The sequence below is a fragment of the Pollachius pollachius genome (genome assembly GCF_949987615.1).
Source record: "Pollachius pollachius genome assembly, chromosome: 3".
Taxonomy (NCBI): Eukaryota; Metazoa; Chordata; class Actinopteri; order Gadiformes; family Gadidae; genus Pollachius; species Pollachius pollachius.
Genome location: NC_136936.1, coordinates 2018686 through 2046263, shown reverse-complemented (window position 1 = coordinate 2046263; position 27578 = coordinate 2018686). Strand labels below are relative to the sequence as shown.

Genomic DNA, 27578 nt, shown 5'->3' with positions numbered 1-27578 from the left:
CCTAAAATAGTGGAACATTCCTGTGCACCGAAAATAATCTCTCGGCCACACACACACACACACACACACACACACACACACACACACACACACACACACACACACCAAAGTCGGGGATCAATATATCATTAATCTTTAACGGAGACTAAACGGGCGAGTACAGCCAAGCAGACCCCGGCCGTGCCTCACAGAGTGGGGGCTGCCCCCCTCGTGTAAGCCCCCCCCCCCCCCCCCCCCCCCCCCCCACCCCAAAGCTTCAACATCCCACTGACTGCAGAAATCGACCACATTTTGGTGTGTGTGTGTGTGTGTGTGTGTGTGTGTGTGTGTGTGTGTGTGTGTGTGTGTGTGTGTGTTTTAAAAGGCAGATTACCGAAATGCAGTGGGGATTTGTCACGCAATGTCCTCCTTAGTGGAAACTGAAGTTCTAAGTGTGTGTGTGTGTGTGTGTGTGTGTGTGTGTGTGTGTGTGTGTGTGTGTGTGTGTGTGTGTGTGTGTTTTACCAGAATGGATAATATCCATGCTTTTATATACACGTGTACAACTATTCTATCCCTCAATATCTATATATATATATCTATATAACTCCATATATATTCGTCCAACTATCAATATGTATAGATATATATACATGTATCTATACATATAGATATATATAGACACAGACAGAGAGAACATCTACATATATGTATTTTTCTATTCATCTATCGATCTATATCTATAGATATAAAGGCATAGAGGGAGAGAGAATATCTACATATATGTATTTTTCTATTCATCTATCGATCTATATCTATAGATATATAGAAATAGACAGAGAGAGAACATCTACATATACGTATTTTTCTATTCATCTATCGATCTATATCTATAGATATATAGAAATAGACAGAGAGAGAACATCTACATGTATGTATTTTTCTATTCATCTATCTATCTATATCTATAGATATATAGATTATAGACATAGAACATCTCCATACATGTATTTTTCTATTCATCTATCTATCTATATCTAGATATATAGAAATAGACAGAGAGAGAACATCTACATGTATGTATTTTTCTATTCATCTATCTATCTATATCTATAGATATATAGATTATAGACATAGAACATCTCCATACATGTATTTTTCTATTCATCTATCTATCTATATCTATAGATATATAGAAATAGACAGAGAGAGAGAACATCTACATATACGTATTTTTCTATTCATCTATCGATCTATATCTATAGATATATAGAAATAGACAGAGAGAGAGAACATCTACATATATGTATTTTTCTATTCATCTATCTATCTATATCTATAGATATATAGATTATAGACATAGAACATCTCCATACATGTATTTTTCTATTCATCTATCTATCTATATCTAGATATATAGAAATAGACAGAGAGAGAGAACATCTACATGTATGTATTTTTCTATTCATCTATCTATCTATATCTATAGATATATAGATTATAGACATAGAACATCTCCATACATGTATTTTTCTATTCATCTATCTATCTATATCTATAGATATATAGAAATAGACAGAGAGAGAGAACATCTACATATACGTATTTTTCTATTCATCTATCGATCTATATCTATAGATATATAGAAATAGACAGAGAGAGAGAACATCTACATATATGTATTTTTCTATTCATCTATCTATCTATATCTATAGATATATAGAAATAGACAGAGAGAGAGAACATCTACATAAATGTATTTTTCTATTCATCTATCGATCTATATCTATAGATATATAGATTATAGACATGGAACACCTCCATACATGTATTTTTTAAACGGCGAGTCACAGGCCAGCGAAGGGTTAACGTGCTTTGGAGCCGGGCTCTGGCTCTCTGCTCAGCCAAGCAGTAAACGGGGGCCGGACTCTGGGGGGGGGGGGTTACTGTGGGCTTTAAAGCGTTGCATTAAAATTTCAGATCACAGCACGCCACATAGCGAAGGACCCGGGTGCCTCGGGCCCCCGTGTGTGTGTGTGTGTGTGTGTGTGTGTGTGTGTGTGTGTGTGTGTGTGTGTGTGTGTGTGTGTGTGTGTGTGTGTGTGTGTACGTGCGCGTGTGTGTGTGTGTGCGTGCGTGCGCGCGGGGCATGTGTGCGATTGTTCCTGTGTGTTCGTGCGGCATGTGTGTGCCGGTGTTTGTGTTTGTGAGCGCGGTGTGTGATTGTGATTGAGCCTGTGTTTGTGTGTGCACGCGTGTGCCTGACTTTGTGTTTGTGTGCGTGCGTGCAGCTTGTGCATGGTTTGTGCCTGTGATTGTGTGTGTGCGCACGTGCGTGCCTGACTCTGTCTGTGTGCGTGTGTTTGTGTTTGTGTGGGCGGCCATGTGCCTATTAGTCTCAGAGAGGGAGTGGGGGTCTTTCTCAAACCCATCCTGGTTGTGTTGGGCTGGACAAGAGGAGCAGAGAGGAGGGGAGAAGGATCTGGGCGCGAGGAGGGGAGGGGCTCCGAGAGAGACTACAACCCCAATCGATTCGTATAATCAATACCATTATACTGTATGTATGATCTTTTCACTGGCCGCGTCCTTCTTCACTCTCACCTCCTTATGCTCTCTCTCACACACACACAGACACACACACACGCACGGCCACATGAAGTGGCAAGGCAATCGCACACACACAAACACACACACACACACACACACACACACACACACACACACACAGAGCGGTGCCATGTAACAGGTAGGAGAGCGAAGGCAGCAGAGAAGGGGCCTGTGAGGAGCAGAGCCATCGATCTGCTTTTACCAGCCAATCAATGGGACAAGGCGGTTAATGGAGACCGCAGGTCGGGGGGGTGGGGCGAATCCCTACCACAGTGTGTGTAGAGAGAGGGCCGGGGCCGCGGCAACACAGCGAGGCAAAAGGCACGGCCGTGGGTCGGACAGATCCGATCTGGGGGGGGTTTAGAAGAGCTGCACTTGGTTCGTGGAAAACGTCCATCTGTGGACACGCACGGACGTACAAGGTTCGAGGAAGACTCGCGGTTTCCTGTTCAGTTAATTCTGTCAATATTAAGATTACAGAGAATGGCGTGGTTCTGTTTGCTCTGTGGCAGTGGCCTGAGGGATGTGTGGGAGTCTGGATACGGCAAGAGTGCTACTTTACAGCAGAGAGTGCCGACATGAAAAAGCTGTTTGCATCCTCACACACGCCATCTTAGATCAATAGACATGGTGGCTCGACTGGTTAGGCCACGCCCCCTTCCCCTTCCCCCCCCCCGCACGGTCCTGCAAGCCTCTGGTCTTGGAGTGACCCACATCAACAACTCTGTGGTGCTGGCGGAACCAGGACTAGTTATGTACGTGTTTTTACAGAAACGCTTGAAGTTTACAGAGCGTTGGGTGGACACGGGTGCCATTGGTGTGAAGTTCAGTGGCAGGGCGAGTTAAAACAGCTGTTGGAGAGAGAGTGTGTGTGTGTGTGTGTGTGTGTGTGTGTGTGTGTGTGTGTGTGTGTGTGTGTGTGTGTGTGTGTGTGTGTGTGTGTGTGTGTGTGTGTGTGTGTGTGTGTGTGTGTCTGTCTGTCTGTCTGTCTGTCCACAGGAAGGGAAAGAGACAATATGTTTAGCTCAGCAGCGTGTGGATCAATAAAAGTGCCAATGGAATGATCCACTGGCCTTCCTAAGTGCGTTTTATTTCAACAAACCGGCCCCGCCCAACTTTTAACCACTCAGGCTGTAAAAGACAGACTGGGGCCACATCCTCACAACCAGCTCTGGAATGTATGGAGAGAAGCAACAGTGGATCAGGAAATAACATACATAGCACATAGTCTACATCTGAAAGTGTATGTTTTTATAGTCTAGGGTAACTGATACCCGCTTCATTGACTTCATGTTTGGGCCACAAAAAAAGCAAAAAGGGCTCTTAACTATAAAGACCAGAAAGCAAAAGGGCTCTTATTTAGAAAGACCAGGAATCAAAAAGGGCTCTTATTTTAAATGTTTCTTCCTCCTGGAAGAAGCTTTCTAAATAAGAGCGCTAAATAACAGCCAGCTCGTCAGTAGCAGTTAAGAGTGAGGTGCCTTGCTCAGGGAAACCTCGACACTCAGGGGACGCTAGAAGGAGCCGGGGATCGAACTAGCAACCCTCCGGTGACCAGCCAACCCGTACTAACTGCTGAGCCACATGCCGCCCATTACCAGAAAGTGTGCTTTGTCTAATGAGTCAGTATGTGTCCCTCTGTGGGAGTCATCCCAGCACTGCCACGGAGGAGTCAGGGCCCAGACAGGGGGCTTTGTCAGAAGTGGAGCATGAAAAGCCATTCAACACCCCCGCAACAAGGAGAGAAGAAAAAAGGACACGTACTTTGCTGTGGTCTCCTCGTCATACTTGGTCTTCAAATCAAAGAGCTCTGCCTGAGATGTTTCAAGTGCTTTAAAGAGAGAGCATGCAAGTGTTTTGATCAGAACAACAAGTGGTACAGAATCCTTTAAACATATCAAAGTCGGTGTGGGATTAGCATTATGTTTTAGTCATGTTGGACGGGCAGGCTGCGTGGGCCTTTAAGAGACTGGAGGGGGGGGGGGGGGGGTAGGAAGGTACCTGTCTGTAAGGACTGGCTTTTGTGGTCAGCCTCCTCCAACCGTGAGGACATGGAGTCTCTGCTCTCCTGAAGCTTCCTGCAAGGAGACACAGATGGCAAGAGAGAGAGAGGGAGAACAGGGGAGAGAGAGAGAGAGAGAGAGAGAGAGAGAGAGAGAGAGAGAGAGAGAGAGAGAGAGAGAGAGAACAGGGGAGAGAGAGAAGGGGAGGGAGAGGGCAGACAGAGAGAGCGTCAGAGAGACAAATAGAGAGAGAGAGACAGAAGGAAAGACAGAGAGAGAGAAAGAGGTAGAACAGGAGGGAGAGAGAGGGATAGAGACAGGAGAGAGAGAGAGATGGAGACAAAGAGAGTGAGCGAGAGAGACAGAGTGAGATAGAGAAACAGAGACAGAGTGAGAGAGCAAAAGAGAGAGAGGCAGAACAGGAGTGAAAGAGACACAGAGAGAGAGAGAGACAGTCAGTAAATCGTCAGCCGCTCACGTTCACCAGCAGCTGTAACAATTCCTTTTTCCCACCATGTCTGAAGTGTTTTCCTCTCTCTGAAAAATCCCCTCCCAATACAACCCACTCCTCATTAAGCAGGCCTATTAGACAGGAATGTCTGGCCACTGGGCCACTCCGGGCCGGGGGTGGAGGAGGGAGGAGGGAGGGAGAGAGAGATGGTTGGAGCGCGAAAGGGGAGGGGACAGGGGAAGGGGAGTGAGCGAGCGAGAGAGCGAGAGCGAGAGCGAGAGAGAGAGAGAGAGAGAGAGGAAACAGGGGAGAGCAACAGGACAGCCAGAAGGAAAGAGAGAGAGAAAGAGGGAAGGCGATGTGAAACCACTGAGAGAAAATAGACGACTTCTTAGAAAAAACTTAATTTGGGCTACACAGAGAAATTGATAAAAATAGAAGAAAAACTTCCATAACATGGCGCGGAGAGTCTTAAACACACTCTTTGATGCCCCCCCCTCTCCCTAAAAGTCGGTCACTCCCGTCTTCGCTATTATTCCGCTCACAGCCCTGTGCTTTCATCTCCCCCTCGCTGTAGGATCAAATGCATCAGAGGTGCCATCCATTTATTGCCCTCTCTCAGACACAGGAAGTCAGCCCGCTGCCGACAGGAAGGGGGCCTATAAAACCCTGACGTACAGGAAGTACAGTGAGACAATTGATCTTCTACTGTAGATCTGCAAGTGGGGCTTGGGGCTGCTGCCTGGCCGGGAATCACAGAGCTGCAGGATAGGTTCAGGCACGCCGTGGGATTAAGCACAAATTGGGTCAGGGGGAAGAGTTGACTTTCCTGTTGGCAGCATCGATTCGTTATTCGTTGTCGTGAACTTTAAACGAAACCGTAACAGTAAATCAAATAACGGCAGTGTCCCACCTGGAGACGTCGTTTGGTCACACTACCGTTTCCCGAAGCACAGACCGAAGACTGACGCAACGCTTCAAAAACTATTGCAACCGCCGGAAATGTCGGAAGAACATTCATAAACACAATAAGGCTCATGTTTTGGCTGAGCTCAAGAATTGGGGACGCAGGATCCTAAATAAACACGGAGCAACAATCCGATGACCACTGCGTCCCGGATCACACGCGCTCGGCCCACAGCTGGCCTGGAGCGAGACACCTCGGGCGGACGACAGACGGGGGTTCTGTTTGACACAAGTGTGGTTTGTCAATTTTATTTGTCTAGCCCTTAATTACAGGTACAGTATCAAAGGGCTTAACAGTCCGTTTGTTTATGACCCCCCCCCCCCCCACGACCCTTGCCCCCCAGAGGGCAAGAATGAACTCCCTTAATTAGCGAGGAAGAAATCTCGAGAAGGAACGCAGAGTGGGGGATCCCTCCTTCAGAGTGGGGGATCCCTCCTTCCAGGGGTGATCAGGAGTGCAATGGGGGCCATAATGACATACATACATCCAGGCAAAACATGAGATATGTGCTTGGCCTGCAAGCAAATGGAGCCTCACATGCAACCCACAGCATCGCAATGACCTCTCCCTTTGTGATCCATGTTCCAAAATATATTATACATATATATATATTTACTGTTTCAATGTGTTTCATTATTCCTGCCGTTGTTTCCCAGCCCAGGAGGTTTTTGGGAGCGTCATGCGGGACGTCGTGAGCGTTGGGAAGGCTGCGGTGTATTCTGGGAGCTCCTCTGAGAGGGGTCATAGCGGTGCATCCTCACCCCCTGTTAGATCAGGAGCCCTCCGCCACGCAGGGGGCTATGGAGACACACCGCCGCGATCACAAGCGAATCAGAGCCAGAGTATCGGCTAGGCTTTATTCTAACATTTAATCTGAAACCTTTTGGGCCGTCGAGGCAGAGGGAATTAGCGGGCTAACGCTCCGCAGCCAATCATTGCCTCCGTCTGACGGGCTAGCGCCTGTTCATTTCAAGCCCTGCTGGATTCTATTTATTACCACGCAGCTATGCTAAACTCACTGCGGGCTACGGCGCCGTACGCTCGCACACACACACGCACACGCACACACACACAGTTGTGAGCAACCCAGGCGCTATATTCCTAGATACAATGTTGGACTATGTCTGTATCTCGGTATAAATCAGTATTCCACCCCAATGTAGGAGGGTCTGAGACTCTGGGTTAGAATACTGTAAACAACATTGTGTTGACGTTGATATTACAGCTGTAATGGCTGAAATCGTTTGATTAAAATAGATAACGAATGCCTCCGCCTGATGCATTGCCATATCTGTATTATTAGCGGAAACTAATTAAAGTCTGAAACTTGAAGCTTGACATTTGATTTTACAAAAAGATAAACCAAATCTAATGAACAAAATGTAGTTATGTCCAACTTGATTTCTGAACTAGATCAATCGGAACACATGAAATAGCTGGAAATATCTCACGGAGCAATATTCAATTGTCCCATTTGACATTTGATTAGATGAGTTTACTATGAAGATGTGATTTAATTTAAAAACCCAGAATATAAGTTCTACATTGATAGAGTGCGGATTTCCCTCAGGGCTTAAGAACTCCACTCCAAAGACAAGGAAACATCCACTAGCCCCTCCCGAATGAGTCAGCTTCACCTATGAAGATCAACCTCGGTCCACCTATAGAAGCTCCCTGTTTAGTCCCAGCATGCTCCTTTTTAATCACGCCCTCCCGCTTCAAACCCTCACAGGATCACAGGACACATGTGACACAATACGACGTCCCTTCATTAAAGTTTAATGCCTTTGCTCAAAGCCGGAGGGCCGCCTGCTTCACGTCAAGAGCTGGAGTCAGAACAGCGCTTAAATAGAAATCCTGCGTTGATAGTGATGAAGGTACACCTCCAAAGCCCATTCAAAATAACATCACAAACATGAGGGCCACTCGTGCTCCATAACACATCACGGCGTCACTAAACATCTGATCTGGAGCCCACTTTCAGCTTTAGTTCAAATCAAATCTAACTTTATTTGTAAAGCGCCTTTTGTGCAAAATTGCAATAGCTGCCTAACAATACAATTAAAATGAACCAAAATAGATCAATAAATAAAATGGCTGAACTGAATCGGTATGATTTAAGAATGAGCGGGAGAGGGGGACAAACAGGAAGCAGACACACACACACAGCAGACGCAGACAGACACACACACACCGAGCAGACGCACACAGACACACAGACACACACACACCTCTCCTTCTCTGCATAGTCATGGTGGAGCTGCTGCTGCTTCTCCTGCGCCAGGTTCTCCGCCTGGTTCTTCATGGACTGCTCATACTCCCGGATCTTCTCCTTCAGCGACTTGATGGTCACCTCTGGAGGGAGACAGGCGGGACACCGGGAGTGAGACCAGAGGTGAGACAATACAACAAACGAAGAGGCCCGGGACGTAAACAGTGGGCAACGATCGGACCGCAGCGTTTGGCTCTCCCAGGGCCCCTCGGTTCATCCCCAGTTCCTCCGAGCAGCCCAACCCTGGGCTATATAGTGTTTCCATAGTATAAATATAATCCTCCCATCGATTCCCAGTGGGTACACTGTACGCATTAGGTGAGCGCTTGTGTTGAAAGCCGTAACCTGCTGACGGCAAAGCTCCGTACGGGGGAGCCTGAAATAAATCTCACACATTACCGGCCTAATAAATAGGCCTGCGCGCGTCAGGGAGGAAGATATAAGTGAGTGAGACAAAGATAAAGAGGACTGCTGCTTGCTGCCTTTGACTGAGAGCTCTTAGCACCGTGTGTGTGTGTGTGTGTGTGTGTGTGTGTGTGTGTGTGTGTGTGTGTGTGTGTGTGTGTGTGTGTGTGTGTGTGTGTGTGTGTGTGTGTGTGTGTGTGTGTGTGTGTGTGTGTGTGTGTGATTTAAACTCTAGTCTCACGGCCCAGACACATAATCAATAGGCGAGCGTCCCCTCTGAGCCCTCTTACCCCTTAACTGCCTAACTGAACTTTAAACATTTAGGTTGCGGGGATCAATGGCCCTCTGTACTCCGCGTGTACACGTGCGCGCGTGCGTGGCAGTGCACGTGTGTGTGTGTGTTCCGGGAGTGGGAGTTCCACTGTGTTTTGGGGTTTAAATACCCCCCCCTCCCCGCCCGCCCTCCACTGAGGGAGGAAGGAAGAATAAAAGATGGGGGAACCGAAAAATCAATGGCAGAATAGAACTCTGCCGGTATCGAGCTGTTCCAATTAACTTGCGTCGCGGGGCGGGGGGGGATTCCAAAACATTGCCCCAGCTCTCTCTCTCTCCCCCCCCCCCCCCCCCCCCCCCAGCCTCCCTCCTGCTCTGATATGAGCTGCTGGTATCGCTCCCCACTCTCTCCTCTCCCATCATTCCCGGCGCTCCACCTCATCCCTCCTTACAGCGAGTCCCGCCTGTCGGCTCCCATCCGTCAGGCCACGGCTCCCGGGAAGAATTTCTTACCCTCCCTTCCCTCCCGTTCCGGGGACACCTATCTAGAGGAGCGTGCGACGTCTCTTTTGCCGTTATTAACAAAAGGTGGGTTCTTGAACGGTTCCCCGGCAACCGTCTCTCCAGGGAGACGTAAGGAGCTCTCGTCACCGTGACAACAAACTCATCCGCTAGGTATTAGCACCTGGAGCGCCCCGGGCACAGCGCCCGCCCTGCGTGCCGTAGAGCCGTCGGGACTCGAGGTACGCACGCAAACAAATAAAGCACACACGCTCGCACAAATTACAAACACACAAATAAACACGGACCGGAACTCGCTCGCCTGGAGTGAAGTGCCCTCATAAAACATGCAAATAAAAACACACGCATGCAAACCCACACGCACCTGGATTTAAACACACACACAGGTTTGTTTAGGTGTGTGCGTGCGTACGTTTGTGGGCGTGTAGATGTGTATGTGGGCTTAGGGGTGTGTGGGTGTCGGTGAGTGCGTGCGTGCGTGCGTGCGTAGGTGTGTGCAACTGGTGTGTAGGTGTGTGAGTACATACTTGTGCGTTTGTGTAGATGTGCGAGTACGTACGTGTAGGTGTGTGCGCGTGTGTAGGTGTGTGCATGCATGCCCCGCGACCGACCTTGGTTCTTGACCTCGGCGAACTCCTTGTTGTAGTCGTCCAGGGTCTCTCGGAGCTTGGCGTTCTCCGTCTCGATGTCGTGCATCCTCTGGAGCTTCAGCTGCAGCTGCTGGGTGAGCTCCAGCACCGGGACGGGGTCTGGGACGCACACACGCACGCACAGGCAGACACACACACAGACACACGCACAGGCAGACACACACGCACAGGCAGACACACACACAGAGACACGCACAGGCAGACACACACGCACAGGCAGACACACACACAAATGCACACACACGCACAGGCAGACACACACACACACGCACAGGCAGACACACACACACACACACAGGCAGACACACACACACGCACAGGCAGACACACACGCACAGGCAGACACACACACAAATGCACAGGTAGACACACACACACACACGCACAGGCAGACACACACACACACATGCACAGGCAGACACGCACAGGCAGACACACACACAGAGACACGCACAGGCAGACGCACACAGGCAGACACAAACACACACATACACACACACACAGGCAGACACACAGACGCAGACACACAGACACGCACAGACGCAGAAACACACACACGCACAGACGCAGGAACACACACACGCAGAAACACAACACACACACACGCAGAAACACACACACACTTCCTGTTAAACATGGCTCTCCACGTGGACAGCTCAACACGTCACAGACTCAATACCGATGACCAAGCCTAAACAGGCCCTGTGGCTGCGGGAATCCTCCCCGCCGACGGGCCCTTCAGCCATCCCCACCGGATGGAAAGGTTCAGTTCAGCTTTCCTTTTATTAGGCATGCATTATGTTATGGGTTTGCTTTTGCGTATTTTTGCTGCTCACATCACTTTAATAATTCTTTTTAAAACCGTAATACTAATAAGAGTTAGCTGTGGATTATTTGCTACTCACAGTATCATTTTAATAACAACAGAGTTTATTGGTCCCAGCAAACGCTCTTTAACAGAGTCCCACAGAGAACCCTAGGATTATTGGACTGGTAGTGTCACAGTAGCACAAGCTATACCTTCATGAAGACAACTCTATACACACGCACAGACACACACTTCAAAAAGAGCAAGGCCAGCTGGGAGACTTTATTACAACAGAGCCACACAATCAGCCCTGCCATGAAATGAGCAGTGATGCACAAAGAGGGAGAGCACCGCACGGGAAGGCAAGGCGGAATGAAAGAACAACAGAGACAGTGACGCGCACAAACACAGATCACAGCGCCCCGATTAACACAAAATGGTCGACTTTGATGCGCGGCCGCGACGCGACGAAGGGGGGGGGGGGAACACGGCTGACGACTGGAAACCACGGAGGAATCAAAGGGGACAGAATACAGAGAGAGAGACTGGGGAACTTTCCACAGGTTCTCTCTGACACACACACACACACACACAGCTGGGCTGTCTGTCAGGGTGGCGGTGAGAGGCCTGTCAGTCAGACCAATCACAACTGATTGGTGCTCATGGGTGGCAGGCTGGTGACAGGCCGCCAAGAGACTCGGGCCATGCTCATCCGCATGCCGGCTAAGAGAGCAGTTTGGGTGTGTGTACCGATAAGACAGACTGACAGCTTACAGCTGGGGGTGAGAGCCCTCTGTGTGTGTGTGTGTGTGTGTGTGTGTGTGTGTGTGTGTGTGTGTGTGTGTGTGTGTGTGTGTGTGTGTGTGTGTGTGTGTGTGTGTGTGTGTGTGTGTGTGTGTGTGTGTGTGTGTGTGTGTGTGTGTCATGTCTGACGCAGTAAGATATCTTAACTATGCTAATGGGAGATCAGCATGGCGCGATTGGGGAATTTCATGCTGATTTGATGTTGTCAAGGTGAAACGCCGCACACAGACACACACACACACACACACACACACACACACACACACACACACACACAAACACACAGGCTTGTGCGTGTGGATTTTCCCACTCTGGCACGCACAATACAAGCAGCCTCCACTCGGACACCGTATCTGCCCGGCTGCCCTTGGAAATCAACTTTGTGCGGTTCTTATCGAGCCTTCGTCCTTCAGCAGGGCTCCTACCCGGAGCGGCGGCGGCGCTAACAGCAGCGTGAGCGCTGGGCCCATGGAGCTCCCCGCCGCAGCCAGACACATTTAATCTGAAGCCAGCACACTGACTAACCAGGCCCTTCGCTGATGGAAGACAGAACAAAACACACTGTTTCCTCTCTCCAGACTGCTGCATTAGTCACTCCTCTGTGCACGTGTGTGTGTGTGTGTGTGTGTGTGTGTTTGTGTGTCTGAGCGTGTGTGTGTCTGAGTGTCTGAGCGTGTGTGTGTGTGTGTGTGTGTGTCTGAGCGTGTGTGTGTGTGAGCGTGTGTGTCTAAGCGTGTGTGTGTGTGTGTGTGTGTGTGTGTGTGTGTGTGTGTGTGTGTGCGCGCGCAGCGGGCATTACATCATTGTCTCGCTGCGAGTTAAGAATAGCCCCGTCAGGCCTGCCGCTGACTTATTGGGAGCAGTACAATCCAAAGATATTACTGTAGGTCTATTCTCACGGGGCCTCCGCGACCTCCTTACGCTATACATGAACTCGGCTGCGCTCCGGTTTCTACGTACGCGGCCCTCCAGGGCCCCGGCTCTGTTTAAAATAAACAGCCACCTCGCCCGCGCCAATGTGACTGTGTTCTGTACATTAGAGCACCTCCTCCCTCTTCCTCTCCCCCCTCCTCCCCCTCCCCGGCAGCCAATCCCGGGCGAGCTTGTCATCCGTGTCCGAGACGCATCCTTCTGCTCGGGCCGCTTTCGGGGGACGGGGGCCTCGCGGGGACATATTAAGGCGTTACACACGCCTGGGTGCACGGTGAAGGAGAACCAGAGGGGCGGGGTCGCTGGTGCGCCGCGGTTTCTCTTCCCCGTGATGCCGGATCAGGCATGTTACGGCATGTCAGGCGCGTCCATGTCACCAGGCATGTCTCCCGCTCGTCAGGTGTGCCCCCCCTTGTCAGGTGTGTCCCCCACTCCGTGTCCCCATCAGAAAGCTGCCTCACCTCAGCCTACGACTGAGGTGAAGCCTGTATACAACGCCTGTACACACACCTGTACACAACACCTTTACACACGCCTGTACACAGCGCCTGTACACAGCGCCTGTACACAACACCTCTACACACAGCTGTACACAACGTCTTTGCACACCGCCTGTACACCGCGCATGTACACAACGCCTGGGCGCACACACATACACACAGGCACACACACACAGCACATTTATCTTACCTGGGACATCGATTAGTTTCTTGTAGACGGTCAAGAAGGCGGCTTCTGCTTCTTTACTTCTTTTACTCAACGCATCGATCTGAGCGGGGAGAGAAGGACAGGCAGCGTGAGATAGAGCGGTGCCCGCCTGAATGTCACATCCATACTCTGAGCCCCCCCAACCCCCTCCAAGAGGGAGAGAGAGAGCCAGAGAGAGAGAGAGACAGAGAGAGAGAGAGACACAGAGAGAGACAGGGACAAGGGAGAGAGAGAAAGAGAGAGAGAGAGAGAGACAAAAGAGAGAGACAGACATACAATGAGAGAGAGACAGAGAGAGACAGGGATAAGGGGAAAGACAGGGAATGGGACAAGGGGGGGAAGAGTGGGACAAAGAGAGAGACACACTGAGCATTGCCGTCTTGCTGGCCCCCCGCCCGGCCCCGTGCTGCAGCGGGGGGGGACCTGTCACGGCTGGGTCGGTGTTTCCTCTGCCTCGAACCGCCTCAGCTGTTCAGCCGACGACGGATGAGGAACGCTGGCCGCACACGCACACGCCAGCCTGTTCACATCTGGTTGTGCGCCTGGCCGTGTGTGTGTGTGTGCATGAGTGCGTGTGTAAGTGCGCGTGCGAGTTTGTTTTTGTATATGTGCGTGTTAGTGTGTGTCTGAGTGTGTGTGCGTGTGACGTGTGTATGTGTGTATGTGTGTGTGTATGTACACGTGTATGTATGTGTGTGTATACGCATGTGCATGCCTGTGTGTATTTGTGTGTATTCGTTTGTACGTATGCGTGTGTGTGTGTGTGTGTGTGTGTGTGTGTGTGTGTGTGTGTGTGTGTGTGTGTGTGTGTGTGTGTGTGTGTGTGTGTGTGTGTGTGTGTGCGTGTGTGTGTGTGCGTCACAGTGTCCCTTGGAGCGCTGACATCATTAAACAGCTGGCCCGGCCCTCGCCGTCACAGCAGGCGTAGATTATTCCGCCGGCTCTTAGCGTCGGCGCGGCGTACGGATCCATTACCGGCGACGGCCATTAGCAGAGCCGCGCATTCCAGGGCTGATGTTATTGAAATGGACGGCGGCATTAGAATGGACCTATAGGAGATTAATCTAAAACCCATACTAGGAACACCAACTTTTCATAAGGGTTGTCGAAGCTCACACTGCATCGCAACGAACCGCCTGAAATAAACTGGAACAACCCCATCTCTGTGGGCCCGCCGCTGACAGAACGGCGTAAGCCATCGACAAAGAGACTAAGCTAAGAACAATCGCAATAGGATGTAAAAAAGAGAAGAGCGGGCTCTTAGCAGGCAGAAGCAGATGTTGCAGCGGTGCTGCTGCTACTGAACTGGCCTGGATCTCTGCCTTGCGTTTCTCTCCAGCACAGTAACCCAGAGAAAATTGGGGAAAAAAATAAATAACACAAAACAAAAGCCTATAAAAGTCCAAACATAAAGTCTTCACATTCCTGGCCAAGTCAGAAGTGTAGTGGATGGGTGGTTTAAGGGCTGCTGCCACTGTAAACAGAGTGGGCTACATGTAATACTGCCTGGCCTCCTATGGGAACCTAATAAATCTCCTTGCATGGCTTTGATTCCCTGCTCGCTTTTCAGCCACAAAACATCTGGTGCTGAGTAGGCTGGTGCCAGCACCCCTCGTTCGCTAGCCTCAAACGGGCTCTCTCTCCCCGTCTGTCCGCGTCTCCCTCCCACATTATCTCACCCAGTTCTTTTCTCCCAACACAGTTTTGGTTTTGCTGTCTCTCGCCCCCCTCCCTCCCTCCCTCGCGGTTTTCCGTGTGTGTCGGGCGAAGGCGAACATGCGCTAGCTGTGCGTGTCCCTGCGATGCGCGGGGCTTTGATTGTTGGAACTTAAACAGAAGTGGACCGTAACACCCGGCCCGGCTCTGAGCCGGTGTCGCGCCCCTACGAGGACTTCCTGTGCTGGGGGACAGTGGGCCCCAACAGAGGGGCCACTAATGGGGGATTACAGATGCAGTCCGCTAATGCCTTCAACACAGCAACATTAGAATGAGTGTGTGTTACAGTGAGTGTTCCTGTGTGTGTTCCTGTGTGTGTGTGTGTGTGTTCCTGTATGTGTGTTCCTGTGTGTGTGTTCCTGTGTGCGCGTGTGTTCCTGTGTGAGTGTGTGCGAGAGACAGGGAAAGATGACACTATAGGAGGGGGGACATAATGAAAGGGTTCAGGGTACGACCATTAATAACCGTAGAATAACACGCACAGCCATTCTTCGGACACAGGCATCTCCCACACAGACACGCACACGCACCAGGCACACACACTCCCACCCCCACGAGCGCACACACGCCTCCACAAAGGCAGCGGGGGGGTGCGTTGGCGGTGGGGAGCGGTGCGACGGCAGAATGACTGGGCCAAGGTCAGTGGTACAGCCGCTTTATATAGCGCAGCATGGGAGGCAGGAAATAGACGTTTAATGTAGGACACACCCTACAGTTAGAGGCAGCAGGTTAACTGAAGGACCAGGGCCATTAGACGACCACCCAGTCTCTCCAAACACAACGTGCCCTGCCCGGGGCTGCTCTTTAAAGAACTAGCATTAAGGCTCCCCGCCCCAGCTCTCTCCTTACATATACACACGGCTTAGTGACACGCAGCAACACACAAATTATACCTCGCCAGTATCAGTGGGCTGCACGAGGGCTCGCCATTGCAAACACTACCCCTACCTACGCTATTCCAACACACACGCAGAGACACACACAAGCACGCACACAGACACACGCAGAGACACACACACAAGCACAGACACACACACACACACACGCGGACAGACACAGAGAAACACACACAAGCACAGCACACAAACAGGCCCAGAAAAACAAACACACACACAGATACGCACACAGACACACACAAACGCACACTTCCATGCAGAGACTAACACACGCACACACACACGCACACAGAAACACGCAGAGACATACACACACAGGCAGACACACAAGCACACACGCACACACGTGCATGCAGAGACAAACAAACACAGACACACACGCACACAGAGACAAACACACAGCTACACAGAAATCGAGCACATCGAGCACAACAAAACACATACACGCAGACACACATATAAGTACACATGAGCACGCACACGCGCACACACTCACACACACACGTCAGCACCTAGTGCCACCATCCGTCAGCGGCGCCCCTATCTAGGCGCGGTGTGTGAAGGGCACGGGGCTGACCTGTGCGTGTGTGCATGCATGTGTGTGGCCCCACTGGAGTCTGATAAGGGCAGGCTATGGGAAGCAGAGACTGAAGCCTGGGATAATGGAAAAGCTTATCTGATCGATGGACCAACAAGGAACACTAAACGAGAAACACACACAGACACACACACACACACACACACACACACACACACGAATACACGAACCCGCCACAACACACACACACCACCACAAACGCAGAAGGCATGCACGGCTATTCCCAATAACATAACCTGTTCACCAGAGTAACTTCTGAAAGGGCCCAAGTCTTCAGGGAGCCATGTCCCGTTATTGGAGATTATAATAACTGGAGGACGTTCCCTTCCCAATGTCACCGGCGTGCCCGACGGGGTCTCTCCAGATCTCGAGAGCCCTCGGCGGTAGCGTGGAGTTTGTTAGCTTTGTTTGCCTCCTCTGTGGTTCTTGGCAACCGTGTTCGTCTTGACGTGCGAGCGGAGCCAGCCCGTGAAACTAATTTTGGATAAGCTAGCCCGGGGCTTCATCTGGGCAGACTGGCTCACACTTCTATCTTGTCCTTGATCAAAGCGTTCAAGGGGTAAGCAAACAAAACGGGGGCTTGAATAACATCTCGTCTGGCGAGTTTCGTGTTCTGGCATGTACCCGCGCTGAACGGCGGCCTGATTGATCGGCCGGGAACACAGGAGTGGCTGAGGGTCGCCGTCTCGGAACATCACAGGAGCGTCTCCCTGCGAGGCGTCTCGGCGCTCAGGGACCACCCACGATGCACTGGGGCCGGGGTGGGGGTGTGTTGAGGTGTGTCAACGGGAGAGAGCGGAGCGGAGGGAATGACGATAAAGTCAACAGCGCTTCAGTTATATTACGACTATTCCTGTTCCCTAAGTAGAGGGCTGAGCATCAGCAGAACAAGAGGAACCACCACCACAGCTGGTGGAGAACCGTGGGTCTGCCTCTGTGTTGAACCAACACTCTGAGGAACCACGGTAACACGGCAGCCCAGTGTTAAACCGGAATATCCACTGTAGTAACCGCTGTTACCCAGTAAACCCAGAGTTAAACTGGAATACTCTATCTCTGTATGAACGACTAACACGGTAGCCAGTGTTAAACTGTAATATTCCATGGCTGTTGGCAAAGCAGCCCTGTCACTATCTGTCTAGTTGATTGCGTGTGCATATATCTGTGTGTACGTGTGTGTGTGTGTGTGTGTGTGTGTGGAAGCGTTAGCTGGGTTGCCCATCCAACCACCCCTCCCCCAGTCGGCGCCCCCGGTCGGCTCCCCCCTGCCCTTTGACTCCCCCGTATGGGGGGGGGGGGGGGAGAGTGGACGGGGGGATATAGCTGCCAGACAGCAGGAGTCATGATCAAAATAGGCCCCAAAGATGGAGCCCAGATATCAGGAGGGGGGCAGTGTATAATGGGCTCCACGCACACACACACACACACACACACACACACACACACACACACACACACACACACACACACACACACACACACACACACACACACACACACACGACCAAGGTCATGCAGTGTAGAAACCCTGGACAAAATGTTGCCCGGGATCTAAATAAATACGGCAGTGTGTGAGGGGTTCATGCTACCAAAAATATAAGAATAACAAAGAGTCCACAGAGTCGTGCAGCTCCGCCAAATTGGAAGAAATAGCATTTGGAGCGACGTGATTGGCTCCCGCCAGGGTTCTGAGGTGGCTTTCGCTCTCCTTCACAGGATGCAATTTAAACACACCCCCGGGCTCCAGGACATGGTGTACAGGACACAACATGAAGAGAGGAGGAGGGTATAAGAGGGGAGTGAAGAGCGGGGACGGGAGGAAGAGGAGAGATGAAGAGAGCGAGAGGGATGGAGAGAGAGAGAGCGGGAGAGGGAGAGGGAGCGAGAGAGAGAGAGAGAGAGAGAGAGAGAGAGAGAGAGAGAGGGAGAGGGAGAGGGATGGAGAGGGAGAGAGAGAGAGATGAGAGTGGTGTGGGAGGGTGAGATTGGCACTAGAGTGGTGACAGGAGAGAGAAAGTAGCACAGAGAATAAGATGATTTAGGAGCCCCGGTTGAAAACCGCCAAAAGAGTAGAGAAGTGGAGCGGCGCCAACGGTCACCGAATGTCAAGCAGCCTGCGGAGCGCCATTGTTTGAAGGCTTTGTTTGAGCACCAGAGTCTATCAGTGTGTCAATACAATACAATACCGCACACGCGCTAAACACACACACACTCAATAACACACTCACCTCTCCCTGGAAGCTCTTGAGCAAGGGGGCGACCTGTTTCCTTAGATCCTGAAAGACAAAAAAGAGTGGACAGGTCAGGGAAGAGAGCGGTGTCAACAGACACGGGAGAAACGCTCCGGGATCCCAGAGCGTTTCTCCCGGTGCGTCGGCGGTCGGGGCCGTGCGAGGCCGGGAGCGGGGAGGAGATCCCGCTGTTGACCGCGGCACAGAGGAGGAATACACACACGCGGCAACATTGTTCGCCATCAATTAAATCCCGGGATGAATAATGAGCAGTGCGTGCGGCGACGGGGGGGAGCAGGAGGGAGCTCCGTACCCCCAGGTGCAGCCAGCGACTGTGCAGCGCACACGAACAGGTGCAGAGCCACCTGGGCTGCCCCGAGGCCTGCCTCGTGCACCAGAGGAGGACGGCACGGAGGAGGGGGAGGGGGGGGGAGGGGGGGGGGGAGGAGGGGGGGGGGAGGGGGGGGGGGAGGGGGGAGGGGGGGGGGGAGGGGGGGGGGGGAGGGGGGGGAGAGGGAGGGGGGAGGTGAACAAGAGGTAGCGAGAGAATGAAAAATCAAGCTGGCGCGCTGGGCCTGCACCAGACGCACTTTTAACAGGAAAAGCATTCGCTCTCCGCCCCCCCCCCCCCCCCCCCCCAGGTCCCATCGCATGACTTTCCAGTGCGAGTCAGCTCTTTGAGCGGAGATAGCCGGCCCCGTGCGTGTATCAGGGGAACATGCAAATCACCATACTGTGCTAACTGAACCCCGGCTACAGCGACTGAACTGGAGCATACTGTAAAAAGCACCGCAGAATAGGACATTCTGTACAGCCCCACTGGGGAGCAGCGCGCCGCCGCCGCCGCCGCGCGCACGCTCGCAAATTAACACGCACGCTCGAGCGCGTACATGTACGCGTGTGTGCGTACGTACGTACACGCGTGCATACGTACGTACACGCATGCGTACGTACGTACGTACGTACACACACACACACCCTAATGAAGATGTGAAGTAGGCCAATGACAGATGTGAGTCCGCGTGCGTCCTTTGGAAACCTTCATCCGATGCCTTCTAGGCTAAATCCCAGCCGACCGAGGCTAGCGCAGGCAGCCTCACCCGACCCGGGCCCCGGCCTCCAGGGACCGGCCTAATCCCAGGCCGGTCTAGACGGGCCCCTTGTCTGTGGCTGAGGACAGGTCGCGACCCCGTTGACCCCTCTCCATTGTCCCCTCATCAGAGGTCCTGGTGGCCGTTTGTCTGGGCCAATTCAATATCCCCCCCGCCTGTTAGTGATAATGACCCCCGCCGCTCCCAGCCCTTTCCCACACAGATGCACGATCAGCATGCAGGCGAGACCCCTCACACCCCCACACGACTCCCCACCGCTCATTTGCATCAGATAGCGTTCTTATTTCAGTGTGGACGTTGGGTTGGGCCGGGGTGGAACAGGGCGAGCGTTACACCACCACCGACAAGGCATCGCTACGGGATTCCCTAGATAAACAACCTAAATACGCTCTACATCCAGTCGCCTGATCCTCTGAATAATGTGCGCCGCCGTGGATAAATGTCGATGCGTAAAACATGATCCCAATCCGAACGGGCATCGGAGGTGCGATGGCGCGCGTCGCCGGCCCGTGTAAACAGGATGCGGAGGGGAACGAAAGGTTGCGTTCCAGCGGTAATGTGTTTGTCTTCCCAGACGCGAGCCATCTATCTGGGATGGCATCGAGCAGGAGATTGTGGGCCCTTGCTGCCGGCCATGTTCACCTCATTATGTTCGCTGGGCGCCTTCCACGTAGCATGAGAAGCTGATTACCGTGCGAGCGTGTTTCAACAAAGGAGACGGACTCAACCACTTATTCACCTAGAAGTGCGCACACGCACGCACACACATGCACGCTCGCAGCTAACACACACACACACACACGCGCTCACGCTTAACACGCAAACACATGCGCACCTAACACACGGACACGATCGCGGCCAACACTCACACACTTAATATTCAAGTCCCTAATTGTGAATTGTATCGGCTCACAATTATATTATAATATATATTATTATTTATATAGTTATTATATATACTGTGTATTATCATAAGATAACCTCAGATTATTATACAGATTATTTCCCCTTAAAAAGTAAGAAACTGGATGCAAGCAAGATGGTGGATGTTTATGCAACATGATATTTTTCGCACCCATTTAATTTCCCTTTAACCCTTTAATGTCTTCCGTGTCTTCAATAAAGCCGGCCTCTAATCATGCCGATGTATTGATTTATTCTCACACATCTCCAGCCCTGTGTTCTTCCCACAGGCCCCCCCTCCACATTAAAAGCCCCCCCCGGCGTCCAGCCTCTCTTTCTCACTCTGCCTAACCTTGAACACCACACACACACACACACACACACACACACACACACACACACACACACACACACACACACACACACACACACACACACACACACACACACACACACACCAGGGCACTGGGGGGGCAGCGCGGTGGATAAATATATACAAGTGAACAGGGAAGCCTGCCCCCCCTCCCCAGGGCACGGAGGCCCCCAGGTCTAAACCCTAAAGCCTCCTCCGGCTCGCTCCCGGCTGCTCCCCTCCCCCTCCAACACCAGAGATTTATGACCGCAGAACATAACAATGCACACAGACACCGTGGACAATGCGTGTGTGTGTGTGTGTGTTTGTGTGTGTGTGGGGGGGGGGGGGGGGGGGGGGGTGTTTCGGTGCGCACGCGGGTTTGTGTGGCTGTGTGGGTGTGGGTGAGTGTGTTGCATTGTGTGAGAGTGTGTTGCATTGTGTGAGAGTGTGTTTCAGTGTATGTGTGTGTGTGTGTTTTGCAGTGTGTGTGTCTCTTGCAGTGTGTGTGTCTCTTGCAGTGTGTGTGTCTGTGTGTGTGTGTGTTTGTGTCTCTTGCAGTGTGTGTGTGTTTGTCTCTTGCAGTGCGTGTGTGTGTGTCTCTTGCAGTGTGTGTGTTTGTGTCTCTTGCAGTGTGTGTGTGTGTGTGTGTCTCTTGCAGTGTGTGTGTGTGTGTCTCTTGCAGTGTGTGTGTGGGTGTGTGTGTGTGTGTGTGTGTGTCTCTTGCAGTGTGTGTGTGTGGGGAGCGGGGGGGTATAGGCAGCAGGAGATGGATGGCCAGTGTGTAAGCTGTCGGCAGACAGCAGACAGGCCGGCCCGAGGAATCCTCCAGGGAGGGTGGAACTCCCATTCGCTGTCTGTCTGCCCTGCAGCTAAACTCACACACACACACACACACACACAGTTGTGCAGTTTGCTACGTTTGCCTCTGGCCAGCAATCTTTGGTGTATTTTTTCACACACACACACACACACACACACACACAGTTGTTTTACTACAGCTGCCTGTGGCCAGTGATCGTTGGGCCACTGAACAAGCGCTCCTCCTCTCTTCCTGAACAGAGCCAGGGAGGAGCTCTCTGACTAAAACACAAGTTAGGAACCAGATTCATTATTCAGACTACCTCCTCAGCGCAGCGAGAGGCTCGGCGCGGAGGGCTTCTCCTTTTTCTTTTCCTGGCGTGTTAGGCCTTTTGAATTATGAAAACTTTATTTTAGCTCTGCATTTCTTTGCGTGCCTCTCCAAAGCCCGCCCCGCGCGCGCCTGTGTGTGTGTGTGTGTGTGTGTGTGTGTGTGTGTGTGTGTGTGTGTGTGTGTGTGTGTGTGTGTGTGTGTGTGTGTGTGTGTGTGTGTGTGTGTGTGTGTGTGTGCCTCTGTGCCTGTGCCTGTGTGTGCGTGTGCCTGTCCGTGCGCGTGTGTGTGTGTGTGTGTGTGTGTGTGTGTGTGTGTGTGTGTGTGTGTGTGTGTGCGTGTCATTATGCAGACCAGGAGTGCAGTTCACTCTGAGTGCAGCTCAGTAGACTAGACAGAGTCTACATGGGGCCGGTCTCTGTGCTGCTGAATAATGGATCAGAGACGGTCGCTTCAGCCTAATGCAGCCTGATCTGATGTGACTGATCGCCGCTGACTGGCTGGACCACAGAGAGCTGACAGCCCGACTCCACAGCCCCGCCATTGACAGCCAGCGAAACAAACGCACCTCTGTGAACAGGGGTCTCACACTCACACACACGCACGCAAACGCACACACACACACACACGAGCACGCTCAGACCGCACACACGGACGCGCACACACAAACGCAGAGAGGCACACACACGCTCTAAGGGCCACACACACACTCACAAACACATATCAACACGCAAAAACAGGCACACACACACACACAAAAACAGGCACACCTGCGCAGACACACACACACACAGGCAGCCTGTTTAATTTACGCGGGGCTTCCTGCAGTAGAGGAGCCCACTGCCGCCGTAATCATACGAGCGTGCAGCCATGGCGTGGAGCTGCGTGGAGCCTCTGGAGGCGGCCCTGTAATGAAGCCCATCTCTCCTTGGCACCCTGGCTCAGGTTCCTCCCCCGCATACCGGGCCCATGCCAGGGGCCACACCGACGCCACAGGAGCCCTTCTAAATCACAGCCTTGTTACATTGATGAATGTGTGTGTCCTGTTCTCTGTGATCTGGGCTATCTGGCTCACACAAACCTGTGTGTGTGTGTGTACGTGTGTGTGTGTGTACGTGTACGTGTGTGTGTACGTGTACGTGTGTGTGTGTGTGTGTGTGTGTGTGTGTGTCTCTACTTAGTGAGATTTGAGATGCATGTTTAGGGTAAGGGGAAATCAAGCTCTTTTCGTATGCGAGAACTGTTTTCTCTGGTGTGTGTTTCCCCATCCAGGGTGGGCTGTGCGCTTAAGTCAATACTCACAATCCTGTGGTAGAAATATTAATAGGCCTACTGTTTTCTCCATTGAGAGTTGACTATTTTTCCATCCTTGGTCTAGTCTATTCATGCATAATTCATTAAACCATCAATAATTCACCATGGTGACATTACCAATAATAACACAACAATACTTTGTTTTCACTGTGCGGTTTAAAATAAATGTGTTGCCCATGGTAACGGAGATGAAACAAAATATTCCCAGGAGGAGAGACTGCAACACAGGAACAGGACAGAATTCCCTCCTGATCCCACTGGGTAGTGATCTCTCTCTCTCTCTCTCTCTCTCTCTCTCTCTCTCTCTCTCTCTCTCTCTCTCTCTCTCTCTCTCTCTCTCTCTCTCTCTCTCTCTCTCTCTCTCTCTCTCTCTCTCTCTCTCTCTCTCTCGCTCTCTCTCGCTCTCTCTCGCTCTCTCTCTCGCTCTCTCTCTCTCTCTCGCTCTCTCTCTCGCTCTCTTCCCCCCCCTCCCCACCTCGCCCTCTCTCCCCCATTACCTCTCCCTCTCCCCCCCCCCCCTCTCTCCCCCTTTACCTCTTCCTCTCTCTCCCCCTACGCCTCTCCCTCCCCATGCCTGTGGCACTAACACAAACACACAGCCTTTGCTTCCTGCCGACATTAAAGAAGTGGGTCAGATAGGTCTGTTGGTCTCTTTAGGATTTCAGGGAGACTAATGGGAGGGACTATTTTGGGGGAGCTAAGCTTGCATTTCCAGCGTCGGCTCCCCTTGTGTGCCTTCTTCAGGAAATATTCAGGGCTAGATTAACGAGGTTGACAGATACACACAAGGCGCACAATAGGCGAGAATACCGTCGCCATAAAACAGCTCCAAGGTTGGACGGACGCATCCGTCTTTGTGTGTGCGTGTATGTGTGCGTGTGCGTGTGCGTGTGCGTGTGTGTGTGTGTGTGTGTGTGTGTGTGCGTGCTGGTCTCTCACCTCCGGTGTGTTCTTCTTGAACTCCCGGCTGAGGTCGATGAGGGTTTTTCTGGACTGTTCGCTCTCATCCTGTCTGTTGGCGAGCTGTGTGGCCGTTGCATCCAGCTCTTTCTGCAACACAACCACACCACATGATCAGAGGGGGGCGTGCACACACAACCACACCACATGCTCAGAGGGGCGCACGCACACACACAAAACAGCATGTTCAGAGGGGGGCGTGCACACACACACACACACACACACCACATGATCAGAGGGGCCAACACACACATTATCAGAGAGGGCAACACACACACACACACACACACACACACACAACATGATCAGAGGGGCCAACACAACCACACACACACAGTCTTTATAACGGGATAATTAAACAATCAACTGGGTTTCACTCCACGGGGGTGTTGGTCAATACGTCTGGACCGGTGTCTGAGTCACCGCGGTTACACGTAGAAACCTGAGGCCACCGGGAGACGTCTGTTCAAACCAGTGGCCAATGGCCCCAGTCACGTCACATCGCTGTCCAGATCTCTCTCGCTCTCCCTCTCACACATTTCATATCAGTCTCTCAGACAGCCTACCCCCCTCCCCTCCCAGCACACAGACAACAATGTAATACGACCGTTATCCATTAGAACAACAACAACAACAACAACAACAACAACAGGGTTGTCAAGGCCCGGCCCGTCTTTACATCAATCCATTTTACCGTCGTTATTAATAGACGATTATGGGATACGTTCCGGACAACGTGCCAAGTGCTGACATTAACGAGACATCCAGGACTGCAGTGTGTGTGTGTGTGCGTGTGCGTGTGCGTGTGCGTGTGTGTGTGTGTGTGTGTGTTCCATCGGCATGCTCACCTCCCCCCCCTCCCATGGATCCCTGGTTTGTCTCTTCAGATCCCTTCCATCCCTCCCGTGCCATCATCCCCTCTTCCAGCGTAGCCCCCCCCACCTCCCACCGCCGTCATCAGCCCCCCGAGAGCCCTCCCCCACCCCCTGAGAGTGATTAAATGCTGCTGAAGGCCCGTTATGCTAACTAACGCACTAATCATTTAATACACACATAACCGCAGGGGCCCTCGTGGGCCCGGTATACCGAACAAGGTCCCAGAACACACAAATGAAAGCACGCTTCCCAGACAAACTCACACACGCCCACACACACGGACACACGACCACACAGACGGACACACACACACACACACACACAACCCTCCGTAGAAATGGTGTGATCAAGAACTAATTAGACAACATTCCCCCTCTCCTCCTTAACAGACTTGACTCAAAATTCCCCAAGTATGATCTTGTTGCATTTAAGGATTAGAGGAACCGGAAAACCATGTTGCACACCTTGCGGTTAGAGTTGTACCAGTATCGGAAAATTCCTCCGATGCTAAATAAAATGCAGTATTGGTTATCTTCGAGTATGCAAGTCTATGCACCGATCCGATGCAATCCCATTACTAGCTCCTTTACTACAAAAGGAAAGACCGTAACAAACACTGCAGAGTTCTGCTGTGTTCGTTTACGGTCGGAGATGGAATGTCGGGATGGGAAATGCGTCATCTACGACCTACGTACCTAACCCTAACAAATGTATAATTATAATTATAGATACAATTTAATGATCTGGTTCAGAATTTTTTCTTTGTCTGCAGTAAGTGAAGTGACTAACAACAACAACAAGTGCTATGGGCTGGGGCTCTCTCTTTCTTTCTTCAAGGAACAAAATGCTCAGGGGCCAAAACTGCCTTGTTAAACTAAAGTGGTATTACGATGCAAGAGGCTGTATCGGTATAATGCTCGGTATCGGCCGATACTCGAGTTCAGGACTCAGTATCGGGAAGGAAAATGAATGGTATGGGAACATCTCTAACGGCTCCAGAGGCTAGAGACGGTTCAGAAGAGGCCCGCCACGGCGCGCCATCATAAGGGGCGGTCCCAGAGAGCGTTGCCGTGGCGCCCGTGTGCCGGCGGCCACTCAGCAGCTACCGAGGCCGTTAGTGAAGTAAGACGAGGCACCCGGCCCCTCCAACATTTATCCAACTAGATTTACTGATTTTACTTTCAAACCCTATTTTGGGCGACGCGTACCGTTCTGTCTGAGGTGTACCGAATAACAAAACAAGTGCTTACTTGGAGAAAGCCTATTCAGGGACAAGTCTGACGCGACGATTAATTTGGGCTGTGGTTTCGCACTTTGAAGGCAATGACGCAGACCGTTGACGCAACACACCGCAAGAGCTCTCAAGAGGTTCAGTTAACTTACAAAACAGCCGGTTGTCTACCAATGCATCTGCTAAGAACAACTGGTTGTCTACCAATGCATCTGCTAACAACAACAATAACAACTTCTAGTTGTTATTGTCATCACATGACTTTTTAAGAACATTTCCTCCTATAAATGTGCGGGATCTGACAATCCCTGGTGATCACTACCTCAGACGTGTACGCAGGCGCTGCCTTCACCGGACAATCGATTCAATTGATAGCTTGCCCAGCATGGCGGCTGAACGGCGTGTCTCCCAGTGGAAGGCACTGCCCTCACCCCACCACTAGGGAGTGGGTCTGTAAGGTCTGTGACAGCCTGTCCCCACGGCCCTGATCGGCCGGCCCGGCCCCCAGCAGCCGTCCCTGGCCTGGTTCATCTGGTCGCCTGGTCAGCTGTAAACACTATTGGAGCAGATTGCCACACGTCCCCAGAGACTCCCTACAGTGAACTCAGTGGCCAAGGAGTCGGCTGCACACCGGCCCACACAGGCGAGCGCTCATTCATGGGTGCTGCACGCGAGACGCACGCACATGCACTCACTGACGGGAACCTGCCTAGCTACACAGGTTCTGCCACAGCATCATACACAGTGCTCAGGCAGAGGCGCTTGGCAAGATACACCCTCTCCTACGATAAGAATCTACCCTGCCTCCGGGGAGTACATCCGAGAGTGAACGAGAAGCCTTAGGCCCTGATAGAAACACATCTATAGACACAGGTTCT

General features: G+C 51.6%; 1 protein-coding gene across 2 annotated transcripts in view; it reads right to left on the bottom strand.

Annotated features, from left to right (window-relative positions):
* cux1b (cut-like homeobox 1b) overlaps window positions 1–27578 on the bottom strand; it is a 69243-nt gene that overhangs the window by 30316 nt on the left and 11349 nt on the right. For both annotated transcript variants that reach the window (XM_079731984.1, XM_079731985.1), the window contains exons 2-8: window positions 24573–24683; window positions 18818–18865; window positions 13362–13440; window positions 10091–10228; window positions 8239–8362; window positions 4588–4664; window positions 4351–4417 (exon numbers count right to left, since the gene is read on the bottom strand). In XM_079731984.1, the coding sequence (XP_079588110.1) occupies window positions 4351–4417; window positions 4588–4664; window positions 8239–8362; window positions 10091–10228; window positions 13362–13440; window positions 18818–18865; window positions 24573–24683 (644 nt within the window). The remainder of the gene's footprint in view (window positions 1–4350; window positions 4418–4587; window positions 4665–8238; window positions 8363–10090; window positions 10229–13361; window positions 13441–18817; window positions 18866–24572; window positions 24684–27578) is intronic.